At 44.5% G+C, this 20,696-nt stretch overlaps 1 protein-coding gene across 1 annotated transcript in view; it reads left to right on the top strand.

Moving 5' to 3' along the window:
* The window catches only part of ttll7 (tubulin tyrosine ligase-like family, member 7), a 64,718-nt gene that overhangs the window by 1,708 nt on the left and 42,314 nt on the right, over window positions 1-20,696 (top strand). The window contains exons 3-8 of the mRNA XM_071512038.1: window positions 1,093-1,214; window positions 4,978-5,045; window positions 5,312-5,470; window positions 9,685-9,901; window positions 11,968-12,132; window positions 16,296-16,454. Of these exons, the coding sequence (XP_071368139.1) occupies window positions 1,093-1,214; window positions 4,978-5,045; window positions 5,312-5,470; window positions 9,685-9,901; window positions 11,968-12,132; window positions 16,296-16,454 (890 nt within the window). The remainder of the gene's footprint in view (window positions 1-1,092; window positions 1,215-4,977; window positions 5,046-5,311; window positions 5,471-9,684; window positions 9,902-11,967; window positions 12,133-16,295; window positions 16,455-20,696) is intronic.

The following is a 20,696-nucleotide window of genomic DNA, read 5'->3' as shown; positions in this document are numbered from 1 at the left end:
AGGGCTGTCGGGATCCTGTAGGTAGATGGGAGTCTAGCTGTGAGTCGGTTCGCTAGCTGTGACGAGACCCTCACAGCGGCCATTTTGAGGGCAGCTCAGGGCTGTTTTGAGGAAAAATGAACACTAAGGGCCAGATGGGCCGCACATTTTAGTTGTTTCCTTTTTTGCACCTGTCTTTTTTCCCTTTTCAGAATTGATAGTATTACGGATAAAGGTTAAAGGTCAGGGAATATGCTGTTGAAGATTTGCTTTACACCCGCTGATAAGGGGATGGAAACTCTTGCCCCAAGGAAGTCTATTTAGTGAGACGTGTAAGAAAGGAGTGATTGTAGCCTTGTACTCAAAAGCCCTGACTAAGACCATGCTGGTAATTGTAAGCATAGGCCTACTGCGATGTAAACCCTCGCTGTTTCAGTTAGCAAAACGCTATTAGTCTCTGCTGACGTCAACAGATGGATGAAGTCGCAGCGGAAACATCTTTTTCCCATTCAAGTGCCATCACGCAACATTAGGCCAGCCGTCTCCAGGTTTGTGAAGGCTTTCAAGAAATTAATTAATACCTCGTTTCGTTAGGGCATATGAATTTTTCATTAGTCACTGAATAATGAATAGTCGTTGGATTAATGTCCAAATGCGCTTGCCACCTATCTCTCATACTTTGGGGTTTCCAGTGGGATTTGAATGCATTACAGACCATTAATTTATCTTTTTGAAGAAAGGCACTACGACTGGCTGCTCTGCAGCCATTCCACGAATGGTAAATATCGCTGTGAGCTTTTTGATCTATATGCTCCAGAACTCATTTCGCTCTTAATGTATGCATAAACAGAATTTCACTCTGGCAAAATGTTTGAGTGAAACATTGATGTTGAAAGTAGAAATATGTGACTTGTGGGTCCAAGTCAGATCTTGTTTTCATTTTGCTTTCATAACAATCAAACAATCAATGGATTCCTCATCATGAATATGGCTACGCAGTCCCCTTGGTATTTTTTTTCTAAATTCAGTGTATGAAGTCACTCTAAATGACTGCGTAGTTCATTCTATTAATGAAATACAATCTAATGTGAGTGGTTGATGTTTTCCCCCCAGTTCGTATAGCCATCAGTGAGATGGACTTTATCAAGACCCGGGATGAAGACGAGACTGCCAACCTCATCTGGAACGACTCAGCCGTGCAGCACGAGAAAATTGCTGAGCTCAGGAACTACCAGGTACACAGCATGGCTTCCCTCTCAAGTCAGCACACCTTGCTGGGGGCGCAGTAACCTAGAGGTTAGAGAAGAGAGCTTGTGACCGCGAGGTCGACAGATCCAATCCCCAGTCTGACTGGGAAAATCTGGAGCTTAACCCCAGTGCTCCTGTAGAGCTGCTCAGCGGCCAACAGTAGAAGATGTGCTTGTACTTGGCAGCTCCCAGGCGTGCATCTGTGTAACTATGTGAATGTGAAGCACTGACGAATGTTGCTGAAAATGAACATATGTGCTCAGCTGACTTTCCGTGGATAAACAAAAATCCTGCCTGCAACAGTCTAGTATCACTAGTAGGTGAGGTGAGGTGAGGTAGGGATTTTCCCCGAGGTTTCCTTTAGAGAAAAGGTGAAAGTGATGCCTCTGAGATGAAACGGCGCAGTGCCCCAGAAGAAAGGGATTTGAAGGATGAAAGAAACACGACAGATGCTTTAACCCCCCGTGCTTATGGAATCTTCTCTAAATGACTTTCTTCTGAATAAAGCCAAATCCCTTCCTTCAAATACTCCTTCGCTTAGGGATGGATAAACACGACAAGATTTCCTGCAGATTCCTTGAACTTATTAAAGCGCAAAGCATTCCTAGCTAAGTATTGTAGGCCTTTGCAATGAGAAAAACCTATTAGGCCTCATAAAACTGTGATGCGAGCCCTTCGCCAAAGCTTCTAAATGTGTGCGGTAAATTATGGTGTAAATCTGAATCATAACTGCAGTGTTTATTCACTTTAGTCATACACTGAAATACATCCCTAGAAAAATGCGGTCTCAATTTATCCCCGTCACCGGAATCACGATCACTTGCCAAGTACAATAAATGTACACAATTCGTATCCTTGGCATTGAAACAGAGACAAATTGACGACATACATAGTAACACAGTACATACTGACACACATGGCACGAGGACAACAGGTCCTCACATACAGCGCAAAGGGACAGTACAATGCATGCATTATAAAGTACACTATACATATCCCTCCACACATCAGCAAATTCAACCTGAGCATACTGCAACACGTATTTGGACAAAGAAAGTTTTCAGAAATGAAGAAAACACTTATTTTCTGATGCTGAGGCGTTTTTGAAATTAAACTATGGGACTTGATTTGAGGTTTTAAGGGCACAAGGGGCATGAATGCATAACTGACCTATGATCTAAACAGTTCAACTAAAAAAAGAAAAACAACAAAATATAAGTTTTTAAGTTCAAGATAAGATCAAATTTTAATTGTTCCCGTGGGGAAATTTGTTCCTGCAACAGCAAAAGTAATATATACAGCAAAGAAAAAATAGAATACAAACAATTGGGGTTGTATAAGCATATGCAGCTGACAAAAATTATGTGAAAGAGTTACTTACATGTATGGATTCACTTTCAGTTGTTACTAATTGCCCACTTAAATATGATTTACTAAATAGGAAAAATGTCCTAGAGAGAAATATAAATATGTATGAATATAATGTAAACATATAACAATATGAAAAATATCAATATGCACAGCATGAAATGGTGGAACCATTATGAAAAGTATCACCATTTAAGTATCTAACAATGAGAGGGATATGGTACTATGAATTTACAGCAATAAACATGATGTGCAAATATGCATTGTATTTACATTCACAGTCCACAGACGGCCATGCATATGCACAGAAAGTCTTTGTGGCGTGTAGAAGTGCATTATAAGCAATGTGCAAAAACGCATGTACACTGTAACACTATGCTTATCATGGAACATGGAAGAAGGCGGTAACGGTCAAGTTTATTTTTATATAGTCCTTAATCACAGTCTCAAAGCGCTCCACGTTTTGAAACAATGAAAGAAAACGGTGCACAGAAGGCGTCACAAGTGCAGACAGTGTAGGGAAATGCTCGTGCCGTGTCACATCAGGTGAGGCGGCGACCGGGCCACAGTCACACAGGAGGACCATGGCTCAGGTAGCTGCAGCTGAGGCGGAGAACAGGATGAAGCTGAACATGATGAGTTTCTGTCTGACTGGAGCGTTCCTGACCCTGACCTCCCTCTCCCCACCTCGGGCCTATCATGTCCTCACACACCGGCCGGCCTTCCACTGCTTTCTCCACCTGTCACCGGGAGAGGTGAAAGCTGGGGTAAGGGGAAAAAAAAACGACAGGAGAGAAGAGAGGGTAGCGGGGGCGAGATGAGGAAAAGCGGCGGTATGAAATTGTAGTAGAGGAGTTTTTGAGGGAGAGGGGAAAGGAGGAATAAGAGGGGAGGGGAGGGAAGGTGAAGAGAGGACGCTTGAACTAAAAGAGGGACATCTTGAGGGCCCTGTGTCCCCTAACGACCCCACCCCCCCCCTCCACCCAACACACCAACCGCTCTGCCGGGCCACACTGGCTTGCCGCGGGGGCCTGTCGCAGGCAAAATGGAAGACACTTGCTCCGACTCTGCCCATCTGCTTTTACTCAGACCCTGGGAGGTGAGAGAGAGAGACAGAACGAGCCAGAAAGAGAGGCGGACAGACAGATCGAGCAAGAAAGACAGAGAGGGAGGGAGAGAGTTGAGGGGGGGAGAGGGAACGACAGAACTTCTGTAGAGACAGATGGGAAGACTGACAGGTAGTCTGACAAGTTGTGAGCAGGAGGGGATGAGGTGGGGGTGTTTAAAGACTAGTGATGTTGACATGAAGGAGCTAAACAACAAGGGTTTGTCTGAGTCCTGTGTACTAGTCTGAGAGTGGCCTTACCTCTGTTTGACCTCCCTGTCCTGCTGAGTGAACTTGGCTGTTCCCCTCCAGCTCCATGTGTTCGCCATCCATCTTCCAGAGCGCCTATTTGATTAGACTGGACACTAATGATCGATTAAATCACAGGCTAGTCAGAGAGAGTACGGCTTCTTAGGATAGGGGCGGCAGGGGTTCGGCTAAATAGATTGAACATTACAAATACTCTAAAGGCTCAAAGCGTAGCATCGTGGCTAATGTTTCACAGAGAACTGGTGATTTGCTGTCGATTGGTTTCACTCGCTCCCTCGCGCTGCTGTGGTGTTTCGTGAGATTATTTCTCTGAAGAACAGGCGAAGTCCCTCAACAATTGGTTTTGATTTCCTCTCACATGCCACGTCGGCTCTCGGCATCGGCATAATTGTGCGATCTCTTCCGAATCCCTAATTACGTCTGTCTCGTTTGGATAATAATCACGGATTCCTTTTACACTCTGCTTTCTTGTTTTTTCCCTCCCTTTCCTTCTCTCTCTCTCTCTTTTCATTTTTTCTCCCTCTTTCCTTTTAGTGATTTACTCTGGAAGTTTGCTGTCAAGTTTCAGTTCATATGAGCCTAATTAACGCCCCTGTTCAGGCTCATTTGGTCAAAGAATACAGAAAACCCTGAGTTTTTCCTTTACCCCCCACCCCCCCTTCGGCGCATTCAAAGCAATTCATTCAACTGTCACTGCAGGAGCCTGCGATGCAGAACCAATTACCTCGGCCCCTCGGAGTTGAGATTGATCGTGTTTTTTCCCCTCCCCTCCTCCCTCCCCAACCTTTAAAATACAAAAAAATGACGTGGTATACTAAATAAGGGTTAAGAAAGGTCTCAGCGTCACCTTTTTGTTTTGAGTCCGTAATTGGGCATAAATGTCAGAACATTGTAAGCTCACTTCAGGTTGCTGCCTTTAATGTGCTCATTTTTACGAAGGGGCGGGGGTGGAATTGAGTGGCGTAATGGCCCTAACAACATTATTATGTCTGCCTGTCCCTCTGCAGAGAATTAACCATTTCCCTGGCATGGGCGAAATCTGCCGGAAAGACTGCCTGGCAAGAAACATGTCCAAGTAAGTTTTCAGCCATCTCTCTTAATACACAAGATGCGAGTGCTTTGATTCAGCTGTGGGTGTGCAAAAATAAGAGTAAGTCAAAGCTTGGTGTTGTAGTTGGCACTCCATAAAGTACACAAGAATTTGTAGCCTTCCCGTAAAAGCACAAAATGCTACTATACTGCCACAAAAGTACAAGATGTTATTGCCCTAAAGTACGAGATGCTGCTACGTCTCTATAAATACGAGACCAAACCCCTGTAATCGTTTTGCTTTCGCTCCAGAATGATCAAGTGCCAGCCTCAGGAGTACAGCTTCATACCCAAAACGTGGATCTTCCCCGCCGAGTACACCCAGTTCCAGAACTACGTCAAAGAGCTGCGCAGGAAACGCAAGCAGAAGACGTTCATCGTCAAACCCGCCAACGGAGCCATGGGTCACGGGTAGGTCAGGGGCTAGCGAGAGCCCCGGAGCAATCTAACACGCTGACTGAGAGACTGATAGGCGCAGGGAGGAAAAGAGGCAGAAAGAAAGAGAGAGTGAGTGATAGAGCGGGAGGGAGTGATTGAGTGAAGGAGGAAATTAGCAATAGACCAAATAGAGGACAAGCACAACAAAACAAAGGGTAAGAAGAGGCACGCAACCCTGACACGGGCGTCTGTGGAAATAGCATCACAGCTGGCAGCAGATTGCGTATTTGAGCTGAGAGGGTGAAGTGAATCTCATTGTTGGCCCCATTCTCCTCGATGGTCACCCTCGCCATAAATCAGTGGCTATCGCCGCCAGTGGAGGACACACACGCGCACACACGGACACAGACACACACACACAGTCCCTGGCAGTCAGTCGCTTCCCTGAAGGTCTCTGCATGTGATTATTGGATCCTGTTATGAGACACCATCAGCAGAGACCCAGTCAGACTAGAAAATGGAACAAACCGGCTGCTGCAGGGAACTCGGTCTCTCAATAGTGTCTCTCAATCAAAAGAAAGGCGAGCCTGGTGCCTGAGCGCAAATATCATACTAGAAATCACATGGGGTGAGATCCCACCTCATGATTTGATGTCACATTTCCCGGTTTTCACTACACTGCCAATTAGAGCCATGAGGTAATTAAGATTTCACGTTCCTTTAACAATTTGAAAACATTGCAAAAGATAATCACTCATTTATACAATAACCGCAGGCTTCTCAAGGGCAAGTTTAACTCTAGGATTGTAATGAATGAGCTAATTACAGTGGGATCTGACCAGTTGTCCTTAACTAGCTTCAAATAATATTAAAAATTAATTATTTTATTTATCATTCTTTTGTTTTAATCTGCTTGGACCATAAGATGGGTGTAAGTTTTCTGCATTAAAACTATTCAGATAATGTTCAGAAAGTGGTAAACAACAGAACAGTATACTAAATTGTCTGTAATATAATCTAAGTTTAGTGGCACTGACTGTAATTTCCTATGAGGCAAACCTGACCAATTTGGTTCCCAAAACAGTTTAAGCAAACACTAAGAATGCTTTTCAGCTACTGTTTGACCTGTTTGGAAGTCCGGGCCTCATAAATGAGACTGAATTCCAGTGAAAATGCCAAGTGGTTTTGATGCTGAGACACGCCGATTCAAGTGTGTTTTTGGTTGTGTGAATAAGTCTCTTTTATAAGATAAAAGATAAACCAAAAGGCAGCCCAAACTGTGAATATTCTGATTTTGGCTAAATTATGATGTTTTCTAAAAAGAATTTGTTTTTGCTTTGCGGCTCTCTTGAGTACTTCAGAATGTGTGCAAACTGAACAGATTGTGAAATACTTTTTTTTTTTTAAAAGTATTCCATTTTGACTTTTTTATCCTTTGAAGAGTTTATCCTTGAAGTGCCTGTATGAGGAAATACTTTGGGTTGTATTCATCATCAGCACCAATAGGTGGGGGTATTGAAGTACAAATAGTCAAGAGTGCTTTGCCTCTCCCTCTCACTCTCTTTGAATTTGTCCTTTCTGGTATAATGTGAGCATTACTTATAACTCCATGCTACACTAAGCCCTTATTTATTAAAGAATAAAAGCCGGCAAAGGCTGAATTATTGCGATACATTAAGAAAGTGAAAGATGATGAGTTTAGCTCGGCCACTCGACGGCAGGCGGCCCACAAGATTAGATTTTTCTCAATTTTTTTGCATGGCGTGACGCGGCAGGAAATTAAGTTATATCTACCCCCCCCGTAATTTATTTTTCCGTCGGCCAACTAAATGAAGTTATTGTTTGTGTCTGAAGCGCAGCTTGTTAGAAGGGAAACAAAAAAAAAGCGCGCACAGGGCTTAAAAAGCGAGATCCCCTCCGGTGCCAAATTAAATAGGCAGGGGAGAGTGGGCCGTGATTACCTGACACCCCGGCTCATCAATCATGTCGTCTTCTCCTCGGCTGCTCCTCCTCGGCTAACTAACACCGTTAACCCTGTCCTCATCATTCAGCTCGCTGTCTGCCTGTTAGGAGGGCCCCTCACATCGTCGGCCAGGCTCCCATCAACTTCCTCCTGTTCTTTTCTGTTCAAGTGCTTTGATAAGCAGGCCGAACTAAGTGCCGGGCTATGACACAGCAGTCTTTTAGCTGGCAGGAGCAAACGGTGATGAGGAGTGATTGATAAAGCTGGAGTAACCCACAACAGTGCACCACTTCTGTTGTTATCCGCCTCTGAGGGAAGGAGTGCTGATCTAAGACCCTGTTTCATCATAATCTGAAAGGCAATACCTGATCCTACTCTAGATTAGCACTCTTCCGGCCTGACACTTGACAAATGAAGCCTACTTAGCGGCTCATCGACAATGTCCCAACGTTTGTGGTTCATTAGTGTTAACCGAGCAGGTGAACGCTTTGGTTAAATTCTAACAACGTAGACTACACAGTCCCCAAGATATGATCTGGTCGCGATTACTGAAGCCACAAAGCAGAACAATGTTTTGCAGTTTTCTCTCCGGTGGCTCGGTGCCACCATACCTCAATGCCTCAGACTGTACTTTTTAAACAATCGAGTCTATACATCTCGGCCAGATATTGTCTGTGCGCGAGTGTGCCTGCTTGAATGTGTGTAATGGGGCCGTCCAGGCTGGGCATGTAACCAATTTAGCCCAAGTCTGCCCTAACTTTGAGTGATGGTGATATAGGTCGGACTTGGGGGTTGCACATAGTGGCAGATTGTTTGGGAAACACCACCCCTCACCCTCCCTACACACACACACACACTTGCACACACAGAATTTTGAAAACATCGCCCCTCACCCTCGCATGCACACACACAGACACACATGCTTTCTGGTGCTGGTTCTTGAGTCCAGCTAGCAATGGCCTGCGTACTATAAGGCCTGAGTGCCAGTGACATGAGACCAAAGCAAATGAATTAGAGTGGAGGTTGAAGCGGAGCACAACGTCTGCTCCTATTAACCTGCCCAGAGCCAAGAGACCCTGCAACAGTATTTGATGTACTGTGCCGCGCGGACGGAATGGAGTTTGGCTTCAGAAAATCACAATGTTCTCCAGATGCTGGCTCGGACAAGCCGGCGTTTGTGTACCTGTCTGTTTTTTTTGTAGATTTGTTTATTCAACTGTTTTATTTAGAATAAGGCCTGGTAATGAACATAGAAACAAAATTTTGGAACATTTGAGGCGCCGCAGAGCCAAACAGCTTGTTCTCCTCGAAAAAGACCCGAGGCATGCTTAGCTCACTCATTTACATATGTTTTCAATGAAGGTTCTCGAAGCATCTGCATGCACTGGAAGGTCACAGGAATATTGTCAGAGCGCTGTGACTCTGACCCTTGCACTGGGTACAATTGCTTGTAATGATGGTTATCTAGGGATTGAATATTCCTATAATTTATTGGATAAGAGCTAAATATCTAAAATGTTAAGGAAAGACGCACTACATTTAGAGTAAGAATACAGCTGTAATAATATGTTTGCATACATTATTTTCTCAGAATCAGAAGAACTTTAATGGCCAAGTACAATAAATATATGGGTATTAGTTCTACAGTACATACTGACACACATGGTACAAGGTACATAAAGAAACACACCATATCAGAAAGATACAACGCCTAAACATTTGACCAAATTAATCCAAAACAAACTTAGAACATATATTTATGGCCGTTTCGATTTTTCAATTAGAAATGATCACTATATTAAATTAAAGTGTATTGATTCTCTTTGCAACAAAGTGGGCTCTTGGAAATGTAATTGATAGGACCCCCCTCTCCCTTTAATTCCCTCTAGTTCCCTTAACAACACCATGCCTATTCTCCGTTGGTTCCAAACAGAACGGGGAAAAGTAAATCTTGGGATGTGAGGACTTTGAACGAGATCTAAAATATCACCCGACTAGGCAGACTTGGCATCTCAGAAAAATGTCCCCAACTTTCTTAGATGTCTTTAAAATGAAATATGGTGTTGAAACATATAAAAGCTGTATACTGTTTGGGTCAATTTTTTTTCTTTAACACCTATATAAGACAATGACAACGCCATCAGTCATGTTCATGGTTCCTGCTATGCTCCCATCTATCATTTTTTTAATTATCTTTTTTGTCTTTACTATGCCATATTTTATTATGCTGCTGACGACACCCCAATTTCCCCCCCGAGGATTAATAAAGATTCTGTCTATCCAGGATCTCGCTGATCCGTAACTGCGAGAAGCTGCCAGCCCAGGAGCACTTTATCGTTCAGGAGTATCTGGACAAGCCCTTCCTGATGGAGGGCTACAAGTTTGACCTGCGCATCTACATCCTGGTCACTTCCTGCGACCCGCTTCGCATCTTCCTCTACAACGACGGCCTGGTGCGCATGGGCACCGAGAAGTACCACGCGCCCAGTGAGGCCAACCTGGTGAGTCACACACACACACACACACACACACACACACACACACACGCACTGCGGACATACAGCACATGCATGGATACAAAGCAGACACACTGACTTCACCTTGCACTCCCATGAAGCGACACCACTGGCATGTGCAAATATACACAATCAAATTACACACACATACACAAAAACACAAAAACACCATGCCTTATCCTCCCTATGATAACAAAACACACACGCACAATTAAACACTGCCCAAATGCAGACAACTGCAAGGCCAATCTTATTCACACACACACACACACACACACACACACACACATGGTATGCATATGCATATGCATATGCACACAGCTGAGCGTAAACGTCAACACGCCAGATGTCTCCTGTAATATCAAGCCGTTGATATTTGCCTTGAGGTTCTGCACCTGCTGAACCACAGTCTGTTACTGATGATAGGATGTACACACACACAGGCACACACGCACATACACACACACACACACACACACACACACACACACACACGGTCTCATATCATATGGGATCACATATCTTGTATCAGGCATGATGCTCATTTACTGTATGTGCACACACACACATGCACACACACACACCCACACCCACACACACACACCGGCTGCCTCCTGTGACACAAGTGCGTATTGTCTTACCCAGTCTGTGACACATGATGGAGTGAGTCATGCCATGGAGATGGATGTTCAATCCCACAGAGAGTGACTTCCAGACAGCCATCAGGGGCTAGAGTGGCCTGCGGTCACAGCGTTATTACCTTGTGGGCTAAGGACAAGGATCTATTGTCTTCCACTGTGAAAGATAGTGTTAAAAGGAAGGATTATACAACGGATAGTTTCAGCCAACCGGTCAATGACGCGTTCCAGCCGAGCTGGGCACTACGGCTCCGACTCTTGCATTTCTTACTATTGAAGCGCAACAGCTAAATGTCAAAATTTTTAATACGTAACATTGATTATTCCCATAAAGCACAGCTAGCTGATCTCTGTTTTTTACTTCTCCATCTCTAGTTAGTGATGTTTTTTGCTTTCTCCTGTATTCTGTATCCTCCTGTATCCTCCTGTACTCTTAACTACACATATTGGGAGAAAACTTTTCATTCATTACACATGCGATGGTATGTGATCTCAGGGGATAGAAGCTTTAATACCCACGAGGACGTTGTTTGCTGTGATTATGGGCATCACTGACGCACCTAAGATGACAGTAAAGAGCACCTTCACGGGTAGCATTGCTATATTAAAGCACAATGTAGGTCTTCTGTGTATGGCAATTATATTTTTGGTATTTTGGTTTGTGACTGGAAGGTTGCTATGCACTCTCTTCCCTCAACAACCAATGTCGAGGTGTTGTTAAGAAAGGCACTGACCCCCCCCCACTTGCTTCAGTGTAGCTGCTCATTAGCCATTAGTAGAAGACCATTGAAGTGGTTGTGGCTTGTTTTGTTTTTGATCATTTTACCTGGAAAGTGACGTTAAATAAAGACATTAATAAAGTACAGCACATGAAGGAGTTAAAATCTTTTTTTCCTTGTCAATACGTACGGAAGCTGAGAGCGGCTGTGGTTGCTAATTTTTTATTTTACTCCCATTCATCTTGAGATCACAACTTAATTATCTCATTATCATGCGATAACAAAAATGGTTTTCTCGAGACCCCAAGTTAATTAGGTAACTGATTATGGCTGTAATTTCTGCCTGTGTTATAACTTGACTACAGTAAAATCTGATGCGTTGATCAATTGTGATCTCTCCTTCTAACATTGTCAGTTCCACTTTAGTCTGTCTATATACTCTGGCTACACTATCAGGCTTACTAGACTTGCCTCTCATGAAGGCAACAACAACTGGACAAAAGGTGTGATCTCGGCAAAACCATTAGTCTGTATTCCTATACATGATATACAAAGAGCCAGCCCGTGAATTTGTTGCACTGCTGTCAAATTTAATAGGGATAGGTATCGTTAGACAGACAAAGGGAGATATGGACAGATATCACTGTCTAATACATAATTGCCCTCCCTCCCTCCCTCCCTCTTGTCTCCACAGAGCCAGCTCTACATGCATCTGACCAACTACTCGGTCAACAAACACAATGAGAACTTTGAGCGGGACGAGACGGCGGACAAAGGTAGCAAGAGGTCCATCAGCTGGTTCACCGAGTTCCTCCGCACCAACGACTACGATGTGGCCAAGTTCTGGGGAGACGTCTCTGTAAGTGGGCAGTCCACCCATACAGACACACACACACACACACACACACATATACGTAGAGGAGCAGATGTGTACTTCCACAAAAGCAAGCATGTGCAGTAATGTAACAAAACATACAAGAGACACTGCAAATGCAAATGCACGCTCTCCAACCCACACACGCTGCCCGCATTACACATTCAGGCCAGCCAAGGTTTGATGGCTTTTGTTATGACAGCGATTCACCGAGCATCAGCGTGTTGTTTAGCTTCAGGAAGAGCTTGGCGAAAACATCATTCCTGGAAGGGTGACCTCTCCGCAACCGGTGCTGCTCTCGACTCATCCAAACACCTTTACCTTGTTTATTTTCTTTCATCGTTGTCCATTTCAAGGCTTCTTTTACTTCACGCTCCTGCTTCATTCAGTTTTTTTTTTTTTTTTTTACCTCATTCCCATTCATCCCTTCCTCTGCCCTTCTCTATTCTCTTGCTTCGCTTTCAGTCACTTCTGTCTTTTTCTACCGATTTCACTCTCTCTGATTCTCTTTCTATTCACCGCTATCTCATTCTTTCTCGCTGTTCCATCCTTCCTTTTCATCTCTCTCGCTCTCTCTCTCTCTCTGACCTTGGCTCTTTGTCCCTCTGTCCATAGTCATCTAAGTTGTATGGTCCCTCAGTGCTTGTTCTGTCTGTTCTCATGCGAACAGCGTTCAGCCCCCAAATCAAATCCCATTGGTTATTATGGTTTCTCCTCCAGGCCCTGGAGCTACCATTTCTCTGTCTTCCATTTCTTCTCTGCCTCAGATTTCTTTTTCCTTTTTGTTCGAGTTGAACAGAGTTGCTTTTTTGCTTTTGAGTCTAGGTCTCTCAAGGTGCCAGCGCTTTATCTTTCAGACTAGGCTCGTGTTTAGGTAACTTGTCTCGTCTCATTTTTTTCTTCTGCTCTCCTCATACAACCTCTGCTCTTTTCTCTTCTCCATCCTGTACAATCTCTCCATCTCTTCACCCTCTCCATCGTGTCAAGGTGTACAAGCCGTTTTCATCTGCCACCATCTGCTTTGGATTCTCCTTCTCATTTATTTCTTTCTTTCCAGCCCTCCATATGGTTCACAACCTCTCCTTTCGTTGCTCCTGCTTCTCTTTTCCTTTCCTTTCCTTTCCTTTCCTTTCCTTTCCTTTCCTTTCCCTTCCTTTTCCTTCCTTTCCCTCTCTTCTCTCTCCATTTATCTGTCTTGATCCTCAGTTAGATACCGGAGTCTCACCGTCTGACTCAGCCAGACCGTCTGCCCGTTCTCTTGCTCTCTCCATCTCTTTTTTCCCCCGCTCTTTCTTCAGAAGTTGTTCCACTCTGTTCTTAGCGCTGTGCGACGGTGCTCGCACACTGCGCTTTGTTCAACTCTGTGTTCGTGCTCTCCGCTCGCTCTCCTCTCTCTTTCCTTTCATCTCTCCTCTTACATTTTGTTCTCGTACGGACCTAGCAGGCCGTCTTGACTCTTTCCGCCAACGGTCACGGTCAGAGAGTTTGTTTGCCAAAAGATTGTCTGTGGGGGTTAGAAAATTGTGTGTGTGTGTGTGTGTCTATATGTATGTTTTGTGATGTGAGTCATTGACATCTCTTTCATATCCAGGTATTATTGACTGACTGTATAGGGCAGAGTGTGTGTATATAGGGCAGAGAGCAAGGTTTGACCAGCCAAACAGCAGCATCTTTATGTAGCTGTAATTTCGAGAGCAACGTCTGACTCCAGATGAGCGAGTTATATGGATTTTACCTGCACCGCACAATATCCACCCACACACACACACACACACACACACACACACACACACACACACACACACACGCGCGCGCGCTGAACATAGCAAAAATGCCCTTGAATGTTCATAAAAAGCTTCTGAGCCTGTTTTGACAGTGGTAGAAAATACACTGAGAAATGAGCAGCAATCATAGCCTGTAATTTTAATTTTGGGGGTCTTGGCAAAGTCTAAAGACATTGAATTCCTTATTCAAACGTTGCCTTTAATAAGTTATGCTTTAGAATTGGAAAAAAAACGTCTTAATTAATCAATGCAATGAAATAGCTAAAATTTTCCATCTGAATAATCCCATTCACATGCCTCAGATGCTCCTTATCTCAATTGTTATGAACTGTTTGGCCTAGTTTTTTTTGGTGGACATTCGGAAAGAAAGTAAATTAATGTGTTATTTCTTGTGCTACATGGAAAAATAAAATTTCCAAAGTGATCCTCATTTTGCTGCAGCACACTTGACTTTCAGTGAATTGCAGGGTTTCAGGAGTTCTTACAGTGCCCCTGCACCAAAAAACAGAGTTGTTGTGCATAAATTTGCATCGATAGAAAAATTAATTCATTTTAATGGATGACAAGTTAATTCTGTCGAACAACTAAATGCTAATTCTAGCTAGTTGACTTCAACAGAAAGGCATAATATTGACGTGCATTATTCTTTCTAAAAGTGCCCCTGAATGCTACCCTGTCTAAACACACACATACAAACAAACACAGTTGAATCTAGTCTAGTTTGGCTTTTGATTTGTTTTTGACAAACTGTATTCATCCAGGCTAATTATCTTCCTCAGTGATACTTCAACAGGTACGGCCACACTGGGAATCAAAGCCACCAGCCACCAGGCCATCAAAACAGTGATGAAATAAAATGATTAAAAAACATACACACACAAAAGAATTAAAAAAAATATATAAATTTGTGCAGTTGAGAATAAAAAAAAAATGCAGAGAGGCTTATAAAACTATCTAAGCTCAAAACAAACAAAACACGCTTGCACACACACACACACACACACACACAGACAGACAGACATGTACGGTGCTAAGCAGAGGCCAATGCTGGGGGCTCAGGATATAGAAAAAGGTGATGGGAGCAGGGACAAAGACACACACACACTTGCACACACACTTGCACGCACACACACACACACACACACACACACACACACAGTGGCCAGAGCTGGGGGCTTGGGGTATAGAGGGAGCAGGTGTTTGTACTGGGCAGCCTGCGGGTTGGAGGGATGGACGGATGGACGGATGGATGGATGGAGGTGTGTAAGTGACAGACAGACAGATGAGGGGTGTGGGGGGGTGTGGGGGTCTTATCAGGCCGGGGCCAGACCACCCCCCCACCCCTCCCACACACACCCAGCAGTCGGACCGGACTGGGTAGAGAGCAGGCCAGCAGCACTGTGTGGGGCTCGACTGGGAAGGAAGCTTTGTAGAGTGTGTGTGTGTGTGTCAGAGTGTGTATGTTTATCCCAGATACACAGTGGGGGGAAACAAGCAGGTAGCAGCCAGCAAACACACACACACACACAGACACACACGTACACACACACACACACAGAGGTTGAGAGAGTAAAGAGCAGCCTTTAGACCTGCAGATGAACCACCACCAGCATTCGATGTGTGTGTGTGTGTGTCTGTGGGGGTGTATTAGGGGGTTGGACACACACACACACACACACACGCATGCACGCACACACACATGCACATACACACACATATAAAGTGCTGGTGGTCCATCTGCGTGGCTGGGGGCTGCTCTGTCCTCTCTCAACCCCAAAGTGTGCACGGCAGTGTGTGTGTGTGTATGTGTGTGTGCACTTGTGTGTTTGCGTGTGCACAAATTTCAAAAGGTCTCTGTGTCAGCAACACTGCGGGTTTCACCACACAGTCCAGCTTTCAAACTGACTGACTTAAGACAGGAGAATTGTGGATGCGTCATAGATACCATACATGCCTGTGTGAAGCAGCTCTATGTTAGTGCAGCTCTATGTGTCATGATTGCTCCATTGTCAGAGACTATTTCTGAATCTAAAGGTACAGCCATTTACTGGCAGCCTACAATTACAGCTGAACTCCTAATTGCACTTTTTTCAGGTTAAGAAGGCTTTTAATCATCAGCTATACAAATAAGAGCATGTAGCTTTAAAGAGGCACTTATAGGATAAATGAATTAATGACTGAATAAAAAAAAAAAAAGTAAGATTTCTGTTTCTCTGCTTTATTAACGCATGCTGTTCCTCTCTTGCCCTATAGCCTCTGAAGTCATTTTAAATGGGTAGTCTTTTTGTCAGAACAGCTTGGTTATTCTTTCTCTCTTCCTCTGTGTGTGTGTGTGTGTGTCTGTGTGTGTGTCCGTCCTGCCAGGAGCTGGTGGTGAAGACGTTAATAGTGGCCGAGCCCCACGTGCTGCACGCCTACCGCATGTGTCGCCCTGGCCAGCCACCAGGGAGCGACAGTGTCTGCTTCGAGGTGCTGGGCTTTGACATCATCCTGGACCGCAAGCTCAAACCCTGGCTACTGGAGGTACGGCTCTGTGTGTGTGAATGTGTGTGTGTGTGTGTGCGAGTGCGAGTGTGTGTGTATCCCTTTATCCTAGCAAATACTTGTCCTTGCCGTTGCTGCCAAAAACAGCATTTTCGGCTTATTCTTGCTGGAATAAATACATGCATTTTCTGTATTAGTTAATGGGATACTTTTATTATTAATTTGGGGATTTTTTTCCTGGCTTCATAACAAGGCAATTTTAAGGCATTTGAATTAAGACTGACTAACTGAAGTAATTCATTTACTCATTTTAAATTTGTATTTTCTGTTTATTTATTTAACTTGTATATCACTTTTTACCCCCTCTCCCACCACTTAAAACAAAAACAAATGAAACAAAAGTAATGAAAATAGGACTGTTGTGACATTGTGTGTGTCATTCATAAAATGTCATTCCAACCTCAAAATATGTACCGTAAGACAGTTATAATATTAGATGCATTGTCACATAGCTAGGGTTAGCCTCTGCCTCCTTGGTTGTCTTGGTGTGTGTGTGTGTGTGTGTGTGTGTGTGTGTGTGTGTGTCAGTCAGAGAGAGGAGCTGCATGCTGTGGAGTCTCACCTGTCCATGCTGCTGCTGAAGTGACAGCGGCTCATAAACTGAAGTAATGTGGCATCAGCAGGACAGAGGGAGACGCTGCCTCACACTGACAGAAACCATAAACACACACTGATTGTGCTACCACACACACACTGCCCTGGTGTGTGTGTGTCTGCACGCACACACACAGACACACACACACACAGACACATGTAACAAACAGTCACAAGTATGTATTTATGCACATCTGCGCCTCAGGAAAGACACTCGGACATACTTACAAGGTTGCATGCATACACACAGGCAAAGGAACACACACATAGTCAAGAGCATGCATGCATACATTCCCGCGTTTAGGCAGAGACACACACACACAATACACACACACACACACACACACACACACACACACACCCACGCACAATTACAAGCATGCATGGACCCATTCATACACCCCCACACAAAGAAAAAGAAACACAAGCATGCATGCATACACACCCCCACATAAGAAAAGAACCCCTGCCCCCCATCTCCTCACACACACACACACACACACACACACAGGGGAAGAAAATATAGGTCAGGGCAGCAGGTTGACTAGCAAGAACCCCTCCACCCACCCCACCCCCGTCTCTCAAGTGTCAGTCATTCAGGAGCGGGATTGGAGCTCGGACTCCACTCCAGGATTTCTGTCTCGCCGTCCTGATGTCAGCCAGTCAGTTAAAGCGTGACCTAAATCCTTTAACCCAAAGTGGCTGCGCGCCTTTTTTTTTACACCCCCCCCCCCTTCCTCCTCCTCCTCCTCCTTCCCCACAAGTTGACTCAAGGATGGGAAATGCCTTTGGGATAATTGTTTGTTTTTCCCCATCACATCAACCCAAAATAAATCTTTCTTTCTTCAAAAAGCCTCTTGATTTGGAAAAAGAAAAAAAAAAACTTAAAAAAGAGTGACATTTGATAGTCGGTTTGTGTTCAGCAGAGTCATCGTGGAATATGGGCGTTATAATTGGCCCACCTGACTCTTTTTTTGTGTGGTGTAGTAGTTGTATGACAAAAGGATGTACCAGAGAGAGAAAGAGGGGGTTGTTCCTTCTGACTGCTGGTGCACTGTGACTGTATGTGTGTGTGTGTGTGTGTGTGTGTGTGTGTGTGTGTGTGTCTGAGACAAGGCAAACAGCCGTGAATGCAGTTGTTCCACTCCAGCAGTAATGATCCCCCCTGTGCTACTAGCAGCCCTCCATAACTCTCATCAATTAACATCCTACACACACACACACACACACACACACACACACACACACACACACACACACACACACACACACACACACACACACACACACATACACATTCACACACACCACCCTGCTTCTCTTTCACGCAACATTTACAGCAACAATCATTTATTTCCAAAATGCAAGTGATTAGTCAGGGGATAGTTGCAAGCGTAGAAACCCCTTCTCAATCCCCACTGCGTACGCTGTCAAGCCTGAAAATAACTTTATTACCACTTTGTAGCCTGTTGACGCTTGTACCTATTCAGCAGGGGCACAACACACCACTAGGCCCATAGGCTGCTCGCCACAAACGGTACCCTATGGCAAGCCCTCAGGTCCAAATTTAATTTTTCAGCAGATCATTTTACAACATTTTAGGGTAAATTGAATCTATTTCACCCGGTTTCACCATTTTTTTTTTTTTTTTTTTTTTTTGTCACCCCCCCTGAGCCCTAAAACAGTAAAAAATTGTGTCAGAAAGTGCAACCTAATCTAGGCCTTCCAGGTTTGTTTTGAGTTTGCAGACTTTGTGGCTCGGGTTTCGTTCCTGGTGTCACCCTGAATTACGTGCGCCACGCCTCGTCGGGGGCTTCAGCCAGACTGGTGTTCCTGCATCGTCTGCCTCTCTCACTCTTTAAAACGTCAGAGTTGGTTGTTGGACATGCAAACTCGCAGCCAGGAAATGAAAGTTCAACCTGTGTAAACTCAAAGCCAGTCGAATACCTGAAAGGTAGATGGTATCATATGAAAGAAAATGTCAAATGCCATTACTCCTTCCCTTTGTATTTGTATTTTTGTGCGACTGTGTGTGTGTGTAAGAGGCAGAGCAGGGGAAAGGAACATGATTGCGTCTCTCACATCCTCCAATTACAGCTCCAGAAACTAGCCACTGTTTTTTTTTTTTTTTTTTTTTGGACAAGGTATTCAGCATTGCGTGGCGCTCCAAACACCCTTGATTAGAGGACGCGCTCGCCTCTCTCTCTCTCGCTGCCGCAGCAAACTACTGTGCAAGACCCTAAACACCGGCTCTTTCCAAATGAACGGGCACAAAGAGAAATCAGTGGAAATATACTGAAAATAAATGCGGACATTCAAGAGGAACAACCCACAAACAACACACACCTGCTAAATAGCTTGTCGCAGGGGTGAAAACAGAGAAGGCAGGAGTGACGTTCCCCAAACCAAGGCCAGGCATCAAGCAGCCGCATTGTGCTGAGAGCGAGTGGAGGATGGGGAGAAGTAGAGGGAGAAAGAGAGAGACAGGCTTTTGTGTGATCCTTATCTTAATTCAGCAGGGTTTTCATCACAGGTTTTACCTCCTATTGACATTCAAAACATCAGCGCTACACAGGCACACACACACACACACACACACACACACTCACTCACTGAAATGGCTGTAACTCGAGACCGTTCACTTTCATTAAACTAGCCCAGACGGCATCTGTGTCTCGTAGAGGAAAGGCGTTTCATTGAGCCGTGATCTTCACTGCACACACACACACACACACACACTCTTTCTCTCTTTCTCTCTCTCTCTCTCACACACACACACACACACACACACACACACACACACACACACACACACACAAGCACACAGTCTGTTTAGGCTGTGGTTTGTGTTGTCAGTGCCAAGGCTTTTTCTTTTTGCTTTGAGGCCTTCATTCAGCATTTTCTTTACATTTTGAAAGCTCAATTAAAAAAAAAAAAAAAAAAAAAGGATGCACAAATGCATATATTTAGTTTAGTTGAAGAATGTCCTTGTCAAACAGGCCTTGCTCATAAATTCTAAACCCGGCTAGCACGTGGTAGCGCCTTAAAATTGGGTGGGCTGGGTCAAAGAGAACAGCAGGCTTTTCCAAATCCAGTGTGAGTCATAAGGAATGCTTTTGCTCATTGGCAAAATATAGCAGAGGGACAGCGTTATCACCCCTGCCCCCCTTCCCTCCTCTCTCAAGTTGATCCAGGGCCCGTGTGCGGTAAGCCGGCATGACAAATAATGTCAAGCGGCGTGAGGAAAAGGGAAAAATATTCGGTGTGCCCAGGGGTGGGGTGCGTGATGGTGGAGGACTGGAGGAATATATACATGCAAAACTGCTCCTTCAAGTGATCCGCCCCATCCATCTGGACCGGAACCCGACCGAGAGCGCAATTTATCGTTCTCATGAGGTCCCGATGGGTTTCCGCGCCCCCCATCGCCAGGTCCGCTGCGCTACCCGCTGAGACCCAGGCTCATTATAGGCTCCGGCTCACTTCATGTTTGTGGATTTTTTTTTCGTTTTGCTGTCCGCCCCACACACAGCAGAAAAAAAAAAAAAAAAACACTCCAGCTGGTCAGCTCTAAATAAGAAGGAACAAGTGTTTGTAGCGAGCGAGAATAATTAGAAACCTGCCAGGTCG

Source organism: Centroberyx affinis, unplaced genomic scaffold (genome assembly GCF_046629955.1).
Source record: "Centroberyx affinis isolate AG114_WGS23_722 - 3 ecotype Tasmania unplaced genomic scaffold, CSIRO-AGI_Caff_v1 ptg006031l_1, whole genome shotgun sequence".
In the NCBI taxonomy this organism is placed as follows: Eukaryota; Metazoa; Chordata; class Actinopteri; order Beryciformes; family Berycidae; genus Centroberyx; species Centroberyx affinis.
Note: the sequence above shows the minus strand (reverse complement) of the source record. Positions and strands in the feature narration are given on the sequence as shown.